Source organism: Micromys minutus (genome assembly GCF_963924665.1).
Source record: "Micromys minutus genome assembly, chromosome: 14".
Taxonomy (NCBI): domain Eukaryota; kingdom Metazoa; phylum Chordata; class Mammalia; order Rodentia; family Muridae; genus Micromys; species Micromys minutus.
The window spans coordinates 1,126,609-1,141,053 of NC_137983.1; the positions used below are offsets into that span (position 1 = coordinate 1,126,609).

The 14,445-nt window shown below is 45.8% G+C and overlaps 1 protein-coding gene across 7 annotated transcripts; it reads right to left on the reverse strand.

Moving 5' to 3' along the window:
- Positions 1-834: 834 nt before the first annotated feature.
- On the reverse strand, positions 835-11,347 carry LOC308429562 (uncharacterized protein). Of its 7 annotated transcripts, none has more exons than XM_080928456.1 (6): positions 10,739-10,765; positions 8,539-8,743; positions 6,359-6,701; positions 4,051-4,177; positions 3,824-3,884; positions 835-3,239 (listed from the first exon to the last, which is right to left on the reverse strand). In XM_080928456.1, exons 3-6 carry the CDS (start codon positions 6,395-6,397, stop codon positions 1,877-1,879), a joined length of 1,590 nt encoding a protein of 529 aa, XP_080784582.1. In that variant the 5' UTR covers positions 6,398-6,701; positions 8,539-8,743; positions 10,739-10,765; the 3' UTR covers positions 835-1,876. The 7 variants fall into 7 exon arrangements, with proteins under 7 accessions (XP_080784582.1, XP_080784581.1, XP_080784585.1 ...); XM_080928455.1 differs by lacking the exon at positions 10,739-10,765 and adding an exon at positions 9,002-9,132; XM_080928459.1 differs by lacking the exons at positions 8,539-8,743; positions 10,739-10,765 and adding an exon at positions 11,222-11,347 and having other exon boundaries at positions 6,359-6,719.
- Positions 11,348-14,445: the final 3,098 nt, after the last annotated feature.

Genomic DNA, 14,445 nt, shown 5'->3' on the forward strand with positions numbered 1-14,445 from the left:
AAGTACTACCTTAGCCCTGCACTATCCAATCATTCTCCATCCTTACCCCAGGGGCTAAAGACCTACTGTGTGCCTGGCGGGGGAGGGGCTAGTTTGTGTTCCATTATGAACTTATTACTCCTATTAAGGTCAGACTGTAGGGGTGATATCTCTCTAACTTCACTCTTTCTCCTTAACTCTTCCCATGGGTTCCAGGTTTGGGATCTCAGGAAAAGCTGTTTAACAGATGTAATCTGTAATCGTTGGTCCTTTCAGAAGCCATCTTTCATCTCCTTTCTGTACCTTTCCTGCCAACATGAAGCTAGCACGGGAGAGAACCTGTTTGTATCTCCTGGCTACAACATCTGCCCCTGTGGGTGAGCTCCTGCTAGGCAACTCCTCAGCCTCAGTTACACGTCTCATCACCTACAACAAGGAGCATTCATCTGGTGGCACAGTCAGTCCCACACATGCATCTTTCAGGGACTGTAAAGTTCTCAAGGCTTTCCAGCCATATGGGCGTGTCCTCACATGCGCCCTATCTCATCTTTCAGGTGTGCCGCAGCGCTTAGGAGTTGCTCCACAGGAAGCTGGCAAGGCACTGTGGGAAAGACCCACTCCTGGCTCACTGCCACGCATGCTGAATTTTCATTGAGAGACCTTCAGTGGCATGTCACCACCACTCACGTCAGACAAGGCAAATGCTCCTACCAAAAAGCTCATCTTTGGTTGTGTACAGTTCCAAGCAGTCCTAGCTTCACTCCTGTGGCTGTGATAAAGCACCTTGACAAAGCCATTTAGGGAAGAAAGGGTTTATTTCAGCTCATGTGTTATAAGCCATTACTGTGGGCCAGGCATGGTGTGAGAAGTGGACACGGCAGGAGATGACCGTTCTATTCAGTCCACAGACAGTGCTGACAGCTCAGGCTGTCTTCCCACCTCAGGTAACTGCAGTAGGAAACCCCCCACTGCTGTGCCAAGGCGACCCAACCCAGACAGGTCAGTATCGAAATCCTTTCCCAGGTGACACCAGACTGCATCAGGTTGATAACTGCTGCGCCCACCCAAGAGAGAAGCACAGCACTTTAAACCACGGCCTCCTTCCTTCTCCGTGTCTCACACAATGGGAGCACAGCAGAGCTTTAAAAGCCTGAAGACATGTATGAAGGTCTGCTCATCCCAGAATGTACGTGTCCATGACAGGGACCAAGGGTGGCTTCAGGGATCACTGAGTTTAATTTGGGGTATTTACAAGAGTACAGGCAAGTCACGGGAAGCTACTGGAAAGGAAATGTCCATCTCCCAGCAAGCAGCAAGTTCCCATACTCCTTACACTTACAGAGCTGCCCACCTTCCACCACCATAGGCTTCTTAAAGAACTGTGACTATGAAGGCTCCACAACTGTTTCCACTTGGAAACTTCTCCAGCTGGAATTCATTCATGGAATCTAAGGGATCGATACTCTTTAACACAGCTTACATTCACACTTCTGCCCAACAGGACACTTCATTCATGTAACACCTGAAGGCTTTTCCACATTGTTTATATTCATGTAGGGGTTTTTTCCCACCATGAGTTCTTTCATGATTTTAAGGCAAACAGAGATAAATTAAAGATTAACCATATCTCGTACATTCATAGGGCATTTGCCCAGCATGAATTAACTTACTTCCCTGAAAGGAAGTGTGACAAGAGATGCTTACCACATTGGTAACAAACTTTGCCCAGTAAGAATTCCTTCTTTGAAGGACACTGTGACCCCTGAAAGCTGTGCCACACAGTTCACACATACAAGGTCCTTGAGTCCTTGTCTTGAGTTCTGGCAGGTGTTTTATCTAGCTGGGGGTATTCTGTTATATTGTTTACACTCAAAGGGTTTGCTGCCAATCTGTTCTTTCACTCCTTTGAAGGAAATGGGGATAATGGAATTAGATACTGTTCATATGGGCTTTCTCCATGGACAGACTGGTGTCTCTTAAAGGAACTATGCCGGCTGAAGGATCTGCCACACTGAACGCACTGGTACGGCTTCTCCCCAGTATGTCTTCTTTCGTGTGATCGAAGGTAAGAACGATGTGTGAAGGTTTTACCACACTCCTTACATTCGTACGGTTTCTCTCCAGTGTGGCTTCGTTCGTGAAACCGAAGATAATTGTAACTTGAAAAGGCTTTGCCACAGTGCTTACACTCATAGGGTTTCTCTCCCGTGTGTGTTCTCTCATGCAACCGAAGTGAGGACTGGCACCTAAAGGCTTTACCACAGAGCTTACACTCGAAGGGTTTTTCACCAGTGTGAGTTCTCTCGTGCACTTGGAGCAAAGAGGGATAAATGAAGGACTTCCCACACTCCTTACATTCATACAGTGTTTCTCCACCGTGAGTTATTTTATGTCTATGATATGAAGCCTGACACCTGAAGGCTTTCCCACACTCTGGGCACTCATAGGGCTTCTCTCCAGTGTGGATCTTTTCATGGAGCTTCAGAGACGTAAGCCACCTGAAGGCCTTCCCACATTCTTTACACTCATAGGGCTTCTCTCCAGTATGAATTCTTTTATGTAACTTAAGGGTCCTGTGACTTCGGAAAAATTTCCCACACTGTTTACATTCATAGGGCTTTTCTCCAGTATGGATTCTCTCATGTAATTTGAGGGCCCTGCTATATCTGAAGGTTTTACCACACTGTTTACACTCACAGGGTCTCTCCTCAGTATGAATTCTTTCATGCAGCTGAAGGGCACTAAGATATGTGAAGGCTCGCCCACACTGCTTACACTCATAGGGCTTCTCTCCAGTATGAATCCTTTCATGTAAGTGAAGGGCACTAAGACCTCTAAAGGCTTTCCCACAGTCTTTACACTCGTAGGGTTTTTCTCCAGTGTGAATTCTTTCATGTAACTGAAGAGCGCTGGGGTACCTAAAGGCTTTCCCACACTCTTGACACACATAGAGCTTTTTTCCAGTGTGGATTTTTTCTTCTTTTTGAAGGGAACCGGAAGTTTTATCACACTCAGGACCGTCATCATCGTTTTCCTCTGTCTGGCGTCGTCTGAGCTCCTTGTAGTCATAGTTGTGATGTCCATTGTAAGTAAGGTGGTACAGTCCGAAGGTCTTCAGACACACCTCACACACAGACGGGCCACTCGAAGTCTTAGTTTCCATGCATCCTTCAACACTTGTGAGAAAATTAGAGTCAGGCGGCTTCTCTTCATGTTCCTCATGTTCATACTGTGTGCATTCAGAGTGAGAGACGATGTTCCTATGAAAAGATGAACAGCACATGAAAATGTCTCTACCCACACTGCTGCTCATATTGAGGTTGGTATATGGAAAAGGTTGTTCCACCACCTTCTTCATATCATCAGTATTTACAAATATAACTACTGTGAAAAATGACAAGAATGTTAGTGATGGTTGTTTTCCTACTGTTTGCTTTTTAGACCATCCTGGACAACCCGCTATCTAAAACTAGCAAAATGTGTGCCTTCACAACCCCATCCTCAAAAGAGCAGCACCCCTTAATTCAGGGTCCAGAACTGGTACCAAAAGACTTTGTAAGATCTCAAGCTCAGAGAAAGGGATATACTTGGGATAAAAATGAATGAATTTAAAAGTGGAGAGGGTGATTGGGAGAGGGAGCACCTTCATGGAAGCAAGTTGAGAGGGAGGAGGGAGGGGAGTGGGGGAGGAAGGTATAACATTTGAAATGTAAATACAGAAAATATCCAGTAAAATTGAAAAAAAAATTTTTTTTAAATCGGGCTTTTTTGTTAGTTCTTCAATTTCCATGGCACACTAAAATTTCTCCAAGGGACATTTGCTTCCATTTGTGCATGAAATTACCTTAGATTAATTTCAGGATCTTCACAATGGTCTTCGACTGTCTCGTCTTCCCATTCATACCCTTAAACACAGACCAGAAATGTATAAATCATTAGAATGTGCACTGTAACTGCACCTGATGTGATCACTATGACTCTTCCCTTTCCACGTACAAACTGCAGTGACAGTCCAGAACCAGAAATACTTGTTCTCTAATTTACGGAGCAGATGTAAGAGGACATTCTCACCTATGGCAGTCAAGTTCCTGAAGGTCTCCAGCATCACATCTCTGTAGAGAGTCTTCTGAGAAGGATCCAGCAAATCCCACTCATCCTGGGTGAAGTGCACCACCAGGTCCTCAAAGCTCACCAAACCCTAAAACATTCCATGTCAGGACATGAAAGAATGGGTGAGAAACACACATCCGTCCACAACTGACAATTTGGCCGTGTAACTCGGGTTCCCGCACACTTACTCCGACACACAAGTGCAGTGAAAGCACTGAGTGATGTTCAGAGACAGCCAGACAGCCCACGGCTCTCACTGCTGTGTCCAGGAAGGAGATGCGCTGCTTCCACCCCCTTCCCTTTCTTTATCTCCATTTCTTGTCCCAGGGACACACTATCATGTCAAACACTCAACAGCATTGACACTGGGGCTCAGGAGGCCGCCGCCCTTGGAAACTCAGGCTCGAAGTTGGCCTCTGCTGGCCTGAGGTAAGAGCATCCTGTCAGAGAGCACCTGAACATACACGGTAAAGAGAGCTGACTCAGCATGCACGAGCTGTACAGATCACGCCCAGGTTCCTTCTGATAGCCTATTAATCACTTCTAAACTCAGGAACTCCTAATGGATCAGACACACCCTTCCAAAACTGAGTTCGGGTAGTGTGAGGGCCACTGGGTCTTCCAATGTCAACCTTCCGTATAAAAGCCACGCCTGCTCCTGGTAGGACAGTGCCTATCCTCTGTTCACATGACTCCAGTTCCACTTCTTGTATCCACTGTCAACCCTCCCTCATTTCCTTTTCCAGGTTTCAGCAGAGGACGTCTTTTCCTTAAACCTGTACAAATGCAGCCATTAATACGGGTTGGAGGTTCCCTAGGCAGGTCCAGGGACGGACACACCAATGCTACATCGGGCAACCTTACTCTGGACAACCTCAAAGAATCCAAGTAAACTGTTGCCCCAAATCCCAAAACGTTAGAGATACCTCTTCAGTGAAAGAAATGAAGAAAACAGGAAACAAACAAAACAAAACAAAACAAAAAAATAGTACAAGCAGTTTAGAGATGGGGGAGTGTTTTGTGTTCTGGAAAATAAGCTTGGGTCCTTGGTTCTGTGCTGGCTTGGAGGCCAGAAATGCCAGACATATTATGAGTTTCATAATTCTTCACAGAAAGAAACGTTAGAGCAGTACTGAACACCATTAATGGAAAGCTGGTTCCTTCTGGTCAAATCAAGTCTAACTCTGGTGGAGACAGACATGCCATTGTCCCTAACCTTAGAACTTAGTACAGTTGGTCCAGTCAATAGCTTGGTCAAGGGGCCGACAACTGGGAAGGCTAATTAGCTTTAAGATAGGCTAAAGGACAAAAGAATAATTACTCCTTTCATGAGAATAATTGCTGCTTTAGTGAGAATGATGCTTGTCCATCAGAAGCGCCCTCTCTGCCACAGAGCAGCTACAGGGCCTCTCAGGGCTGTCTGCCTTTCTGAATACTAAGATGAGACCTAACATTTTTCTCGAACTCTTTATTCTGTTTCTTTGAGTTGCAGGATGGAGCCTTTTAAAATGCCTTTTGTGGTACTTTGGGTTGTTTCCATTTTTCTCTGCAAGCCCCTCCCTATCTTCCCAGTGGCTAGTGCTGTGCTGGCTTAACTCAAATGGCATGGTTTATCTCTTCCTCTCCATCACCATTCTCCAGGCAAATGTTAAGATGTAAGCCTGCATGCCCTGAGGCTCTTCTTTTACACTCCTTTTAATCACAGAGAGGTGGGAGAGAATAGGTAAGAAGGTATGTAGCAGGTACATTAGGATGTATGTCTGCACGGACTGGACATAGGCAGGAAGTGGATCTGCCCTTATGAGCCCCTTTCTAGTATACTCTGATGCCAGGGAATCCCCGGGACAGACCTGGCCAGTATTTAATAAAGTTTGCTTAAAATATGGCTCAATAATTGCAGTTGTGGTCTTATTCTTACTCAGTAGGATTAGCAACTCCAAAAAAGACCCCAGTTTTCACAGTAACATCTAGGGACTGTGGCAGGACTCCCGCAGTTCTGACAGCAGCTGTGTCAGTGCTGACACCATGTTCAATAACGACACACTGTTCTCAGCCACTATTTTAGGCCTTTTATGGTTAAGAAAAAGAAGAAAGTATTTTTTAACATGGCTTATATATGCAGACTATAAAAAATGGCGATTTAAAAATAGTATTTCAGGTGAGCTCATAAGGAAAAGAGGACATAGGTGGCCATTGAACGAATCAGAGATCTCTAGCAAAAGAGAACTGGAAGAATTAATAGATATGAGTACACATTAGAGTGGCTTACCTGATCAGGCCTGGACAGTCCAACAATGGCCGTCTCCATGATGAAGAGGCTCCGTCCACGAAGGCTGGAACCTCAGGAGCTTCGATCTGGCACTAAAGGCTCAGAACACACCGGGCAGCTTCTTCAGTGTCTTCAGTCCACACTAGGAGGCCTAAGAAGCTGGCTCCAGTGTCAGGAAGGGTGGCAGCAGCAGTGGCAATGGGACAGATGCACTTCCCAGCAAGAAGTAAAGGCAAGCAGAGAAGAACACTGCTCCTTCTTTGGACTTCTCAAAGTGCCACCCAGTCTAAGACGATGGGGTCTTCTCACCTCAGTTAATCCTCCCTGAAATTTCCTGGCAGACCTGCACAGACAGAGGCCTCTTAGTTGATTCCAGAGGCATTCAAGGTAACAGAAAAGATCAGACATCACACAAGCAACCAGCAATGTTCAGGACCTGTGTGGCCTCTGAGCACTATGCACCCTCACAACTTCCAGGCCTGCCTTTCTCTGCCCACAGACTCCTCTCGCACTAGTCTTACCGCTGACTAAATGTGTCTCAGGCACAATCATCAGCAACTGCACTTTCTCTAACTATTGGTTTCCACATCTAACCCTGGCCATTCCTCCCCATCACACAGCTGGCCCAACCCTTGCACACAACCTTGATACAAGCTCTGCTGCGCCCTGGGCTCCAAAGGCTCAGATCAACAAGTTAGATCCTGAAAAGTTAGATAATACCAATTCTTATGGCAGGGACATAGCAATAAAAGGCGGATGCAGAGATACTGAGATGGGGGAGAGAGAAGGGGATGCTGTGACAACACAATTTCCACACAGATAATTTGCAAAATCCAAGGCCATCATCTTCCTACGACAGCAATGAACTGATGTACAAATGCCATTCTACATTGTACATACATTAATAAAAAAGGGGGAGAGTAAAGCCTTTACACAAAGATCAAACCTTCCTAATGAAGAGAAAAACAAGAAGCCTCCACACTGTAAGCCATTATTCCACCTGCACTAGAAATTCAACACATTCCTCCTAACATCCAACCCAGACTCCGTTATAACCAGAATGAGTGTACGTGGCACGTGAAAAGAATGAGTTTCAACCAAACTCTGAAACACACACACAAATACAGGACTTCTTCTAAAACTTCCACAGTCCTGACAGTGCACTCGCATTTGTAAGCAATGAGAAAACCCAGGAACAGAAAACCCAGGAACAACCCACACAGACCCATTTTTGGACAAAGGAACAAAAGAACCTCAAGGAAGAACTGGGCTGCCTTGGCAGAGAAGCCAGGTTGTTCCTAGCACCTACATGTGGCTTATGACATTCTGAAACTCCTGCCCAGTGGGGTCTGCCACCCTCTTGTGACCTCCATGGGCACCAGACACACACAGGGCACAGACATACATACAGCAAAATACTCTTATGCAAAAATAATTTGAATTTTTTTAATTATCAAAACAATAACACTATGAGTTCTAAGTGTAGAGAGCTGCTGAAATGTAGCAAGGGAGACTCTGAAGGTGGCCCAAGCCTGTAAGCCCGGCTGTCAGAGGACAGCCAGCAGAGCTCCAACTTCAAGGCCAGCCTGTGCAACTACAGATGCTAGGTCAGCCTGGGCTACAGAGTAAGACCATCTCCAGAAAACAAAAACAGATAAAAATAAAGGCAGTACAATGAGGAATTATTCAGTGTGCTGAAATTGAAGCCTCACAAGTATTGAAAATCAAATTGTTTTATTAACTCTGTAGCAAAAAGACAAACAAAAGTAACTTCTGTAAGTAATTTCACTTGCTAGTAGGTGTCCATATGGCCTTAGTCTCATGAACTCTTCTTCCTTTCCCGTTTACCCCCCACAGTCCACACTGCACCCCAAGCTCACACTGCTCACCCTAGTCTTCCCGTTTGTTACCTGTGCTGTTCCCTCCATCCTTAGCAGAACTCCCTGGAGGCCCTTCTCCTTACTTCTTCAAGCTCTAAAGTTAAGGCACAGGAATCTAAGGATGTGTGTGAAGCTAACACCCATGGGAGAGGGACCACAGGGCTCTCATTGCCCCAGCTCAAATTATCAACTGATTCAGTATTTTTATCTAATTTCATCCACTAGCCTGCAAACTTCATAATTTTCTTTCACAGCTGAATGGAAGCCCTTTTTGTATACATATTTTTAATAGCTACTCACCAGCTGGACATGTAAGCTGTTTTTATTTCCTGGCTATTACAATAGGTTCTTGTGCTCTTCTTGGTTGCCCTCCAGAGTTGGCCATTATTACTGAAGACACCTCACGCACTGGTTAAAATACGGAAAGAAATCAAACTGGCAACGAGCTGAAAGTTTCCTCCCTGTTGGCTGGCTTTCATAGTGCTCCAGGGCACTGTGCAGGTTGCTGGGGGAGAAATGACAGGCACATATCTTACCCAGACCTCTCCAACGTACAAAACCAACCTGCCAAGCAAGGCATGTCGCCTATGCAATAGTGGCAACTGTTCTGAGGAGAAGAGCAGCTGACTTGCTAACTGGACTTGAGGCTCACTCCCTCAGAGAATCCATGCCTGGCAGAGTAAACTAAGCCCAGAACACACGTCTGGGGCTAGGAATAAACTTAGCACTACCATTTAGCTAAGTTGTCCTGGCACATGGCTACCTTCTAAATATTGCTGATACCCAGACAACTGCTCCAGTCTAAAGTAGAGAAAGCCTTCTGCAGCGAGTGTGGAGATGTGCAGCTACTCAAGGCGCTGAGAGGAAGCTGACTGACACCTGAGCACTCAATCAGAAGCAGGACACCGACACCACCACTCCCATGGCGCTGAGATCACTGCGAGAGATGAGGCATAAAGACTGTAAGGCCCAGAAGACAGTGAGATGGGAAGAAAAATGCTACCTTTTCAACATTGCTAACAGACAGACAGCTATGAACCTCACACAAGACTGACCCATCAAAGGTGGATCATGAGTCAGATACTGAGCGATTCTGGAGAAAGTCACTGTCTTCCACTGTGTACCCACTAAAGTGCTCAAATGGATAAGTTGGAACCTGCAGTCACACAGAGGGTCTTGGTTAAAACAGTGGGTTTCAAAATAAAGAAGATGAAGGGGTAGGGGGACAGGAAACATGAATGATGGGGCGGGGCAGGGGGATGGGAAATCGTAAGCAGCAGAGGACGAGGACGAGAGGGAAATAAAGGGCGGGAATTAGCATAGTCAGAACATTCTTTATACATGTATGAAACTGTTAAAGAAAAAAACAACTTCAGATAGGTGTTATGGTACATGACTCTTACATGAAATTATATGTGCAATTCCAGCAACTTGCATATACAAGTTCTATTTCAAAAGCACATGCTAATTAAAAGAAAAGCAAGGCTAAAGAGGTGGTGTGGTTTAATGGTAAATGATATAGATGCTATTCCAGAGGACCTGTGTCCAATTCCCAGCACACACATGACAGCTTACAACCATGTGTAACTACAATTTCAGGAGACCTGATGCCCTCTGCTGGCCTATGCAGGCACTAGGCACACAGTGCTGCTCAGACACACATGCGAAACACCACACACAGAACACAAAAGGATGCAGTTCCCTTGCCTGGCCTCAAAAAGGGATGGACAACCTGCCATCCAACACCTGATGTATATGAGCCAAGGTTCTAGTCGGGGGCTAGATCCTTGGCTCATAGGACTCCTTTGAGGACTGTCCACCAGGACCTCACCTTGGTCTGCCTTTCATATCACAGCTACACCACATAGCCACTTCCAAACCTGACATCCCCAGGCTCCATTCACAGCTCCCTCCCCGAGGCTCACTGGTCTTGTGTTCTAATTTATCTCATCAACTAAAACACTGCTTGCACTCTCAGCCAACTTCTAGCACCCTCTGAGCTCTGCCGCAGCCTCTTTAACTTACGCTGATTCTATAAATAGCATGTGTGCATATAATTATATATTTACTGTGTGGTAGGAAGAAATATTAGTAACTAGGAGTTGGAAAAATAGAACCTGCTTTAGCGCCGGCCAGATTACTACCAAAGGCATGACACCTTTTTATTTTCTATTCAATAAATTTTGACACTGTGTTAAGAAACAAACGTGTTTGACTGTTTCTGGTACAACATCCTTATGACTGGAAGACACAATCCTAAAATGGTAAGTTCCCAGTTTCAATTACAGATTTAAGATAATTCCCGCAAAATGCTAAAAAAATTCTTATCAGGAACATAATTTACAAAATTTATATGTAAATACTTTAAAAAAAAGCCAAAAGTTAGCACAATATAGACGAACCCACAACAAGCACGTAACATTTCCAATCACATACACAAAACACACTGTTTAGAAAGAATAAACAGACCCCCCCAAAAAAAATTAGGAGACAAGCTGACCTTTGATAAAGTAGCACAATCTTTTCTAGAACTGTTTCTGGAACACCATACGAAAAGAACCTTTGGACAAAGACTCATAAAATTTCACAAAATTAACTCACACTTGATGCTAAACCTACAAAGACCACAACATCTAGACCAAAGCGCAGAGAACGCAGCAGGCGTAAGTGCGACACCAAAAGCACAAACAGGACGCCAGCACTGGGCGGTGACGTCACCAACCCGGAAGCTACCCCGCACTGGGCGGAGCCTCCCGCTCCCCGCGCTCTGCACAGACATGGCCGGAAAAGCGGAAGTGACTAGAGTCCTCCGAGACAAGGACTGGCGGGTGATGGGCCCCACGTTGCCCCGTGAAACGCACAGGGTGTCCGCTCAGCTGGACGGGCCCACCCCTCCCCCAGCCCCGGGGAGGACGCACCACCCCGGTTCACGCGGCTCAGCCGGCCGCTCCTCCCCGTCTGGGGACAGCGGCCCCGCGCTCACCATGGCGCGGTTGCCGGGCTCCCCCGCTCTCCCCCCACAGCTCCCAGCAGCGGCGATCACACCGCAGCACACGGGATCATGCGATGCCTGCTTAAGACTCGGAACAGAATCTGCAGCATGGCGGCGGAAAGGACCCACCTCTCGCCTACGGTTGGTGCTCTTGATTGGACACCTTGCTCCGAAGCTCTGATTGGCTAGAGCTGCACCACAAGTCTGATTGACAGGCGTTCCCTAAGACGTTACTGCGTGGATGGCCCGAGTCCATTGCTCTAATTGGCTGGCATGCAAGGATGAAGCAGTTCCTTTAGGCGCTTCTGAGTCAGTGGTCTGGCCTGAAGGTTCTGATTGGCTAGCACTGCCAACGATGGTCCAAGTGACAAGAGCAGTTTCCCTTGGTTCTTGTGAATGAATGGCCTGCCCCCAGGGCCCTGATTGGCTAGTGAGACCTGAATGACAGCTCCCTTAAGTGGATGAACTGAAATTAAAAGACGTGGTCCACACAGCCCTTCCCAGCTCTGGCTTTCAGCCAAGTTCAAGCAAGTCAGCTTCAAGATTTGATTGAAGTAGGACTTTCTTGTGCCTCCCAGAACTGTCTCTGCTGTCGTCTTGCACTCAGTAGGTACTTAAGGTTCTTCCTCTTGGAATCTTAGTGTGCACAGTCCATTACACACAATGCCTAAGGCAGGGATCACTTTGCCTCACAGCTAGACCCACAAGTCTGATTGACAGGAGTTCCCTAGATGTTATTTCGTGGATGGCCTGAGTCCGTTGCCCTAACTGGGCCCAATTTGGTAGGGCCATATCAAACTGAAACAGGACTTGATGTCCTCCGAATTTCAGGAATTTCAGCAGGTGACGCCAAAGATTGCTCAAATTTTGACAAGTTGCACATTTTCTTTTTAACCAGAGAAGAGAGCCCATTCCAAGACCGATGTGGTTTTGCTTTTCCTGCAACCCCAACAAAGGAAGTGGAAGCAAAAGAACCAGAAATTCAGGATATATTTCATGAAAAACTTTCAGTAACAATCACAGACTATTGCAAGTCAACAGAGGGTGTCACTGAAGATGCCTACATCCGAGACGCCACAGAAATGACTAAGCCACACTAGAACAGTGAGGGACAGCAGGAGATAGCTCATTTTAAGTAGGTAGATAGTAAGGAGAGTGGTCCTGGGTCAAACCAAACTGATTAGGAGTTCATCCACTTTGGATCCAAGGACTTACTCTTGCCCAAGAGAAGCCGCCTCATGGCTGAATCTTTTTTAGCACCTACAGTGCTAACTTCACGCATGTACCACGCACCTGGTAGGCTTGACTGATCTAACTCCCTCCTGTCCTCTGTGCTGTAGGTCACTACTAACAAGGCCAGGAAGGACCTGAGAGCTTTCTTCATAGAGGCTTCAAAGGTTTTATTCATGTCTCATTCAGTCAGATCTTTGCTATCATTTAAAATGAGCCAATCAGCTAAATGTATGTTGGCCGGTCCATTTCTAGAAGGAGAAGTGCAGTCAAGTTTTGCTCCACAATCTGTGTGTAGGAATAAAACATACATGGGGAGGTGGCCAGAAAGATAGTTCAGTGGTTCTGCAGTTTGTAGCTAGTCTTTGCTACTTTGTAGAATCTTCTTTTCCCACACTTTACCCCACCCACCCCTGTTTCGCCCAATCACCAAACCTTTAACCACAGCTTCTACCTGTGACCAAATGACCACACCCACCTCCTGGGGAGCTGGCATTTACATACCCTCTGAAAAGTTCTCAGAATCCCAAATGTCACACAGACATCGAAGTATAACTCAGTACTGAAGAAACTGCAGCTGGCAAAACCGTACTCTGCTAGAGACGGGGCAAATCAGCTGTTTGGGACAATCTGAAGTGTCCCATTTCTCCACTCCTGAGTTTAAACTGAAAAGACACTATTATAATATTTCTGTGTTTTTAAAGAAACCAGAATCCTGAAGTTGTCACCACAATAATTCTTCACGGAATAGAGAAACCAAAGGGTGGAAAGAGAGCTTGCAGGAAACGTTAGCAGAAAGACAAGCAACTGCTTAGGAGTAACCAAACAAGCCAAGCTTGCTTTCACACAATCCCCACATTCCGGTGACGGAGACAACATTTTTATGAGTTAGAGGCTCTGGTCTACATATTTCTGGGTTCTATGCTATATATATTGCAATTTTCAGACAGTCAGGGTTACATAGTGATACTCAAAAACAAACAAACAAACAAAACCACGCCTCCGAAACCTCTTGTATAACTGATACAATCAGCACACAGAGGAAGAGCTAAAAGGACACAAGGCACCGTCTAAAGAAAGGCTTCTAAGGAGAATTCATTAGAAGAAACAAACACAGTCATAGTGTGGTGATTAAAGAAAACAGTCTCTCGAGAGAAAACTGGGATTCTGCACATGTACACCAAACACTGGCACACTTAATTTCAGGAAAGAGACGCTAGCAGGCTATAGAGGTACAAATAGACTGCAACCCAATAGCGGTGTCAATACTCTTGGGAGAAGGCAGGTGATCAAGCCAAATCAACAAAGAAACATCAAATATAAATACCAAAAGTTGAGACATAGGGAACTGGAAAGACAGATCAGTGGTTAAGAACACTAGCTACTTGTTCAGAGGGACTAAAGTTTGCTTCCCAGCACCCACATGATGGTTTACAACAGTCCAGAACTCCAGTTCCAGGAGATCCTACTCCCTCTTCTGACCTCTAGAGGCACTTGACACAAACATGGTACAAACATGACACAAGCATATACATATATGCAGGCAAAGTATTCATACAGAGAATATGTATACATATATAATTTCCTTAGGTAAACATTCCGCCTGCTCTGCTCCATGCAGAGCAGGGGAAAAAAAGTTCCGTTTCTTTCTCCTTTATGATTTATATCTCCCTTTAAACCAATGATCCATAAAAAACACCATTCTCTTTTAAAAGTTTTTTTTTATAATATGCTCGGGGCTGGGAGAGGGGAAACTGCCAACCACACAGTCTGAACAGAATGGGATTCTCCCTTCTGTCCAACACTGGCCGGGGGCGGGGCTTTAATGGGATTCTCCCTTCTGTCCAACACTGGCCGGGGGCGGGGCTTTAATGGGATTCTCCCTTCTGTCCAACACTGGCCGGGGGCGGGGCTTTAATGGGATTCTCCCTTCTGTCCAACACTGGCCGGGGGCGGGGCTTTAAAAGACTTTCAATGGGTCCTTT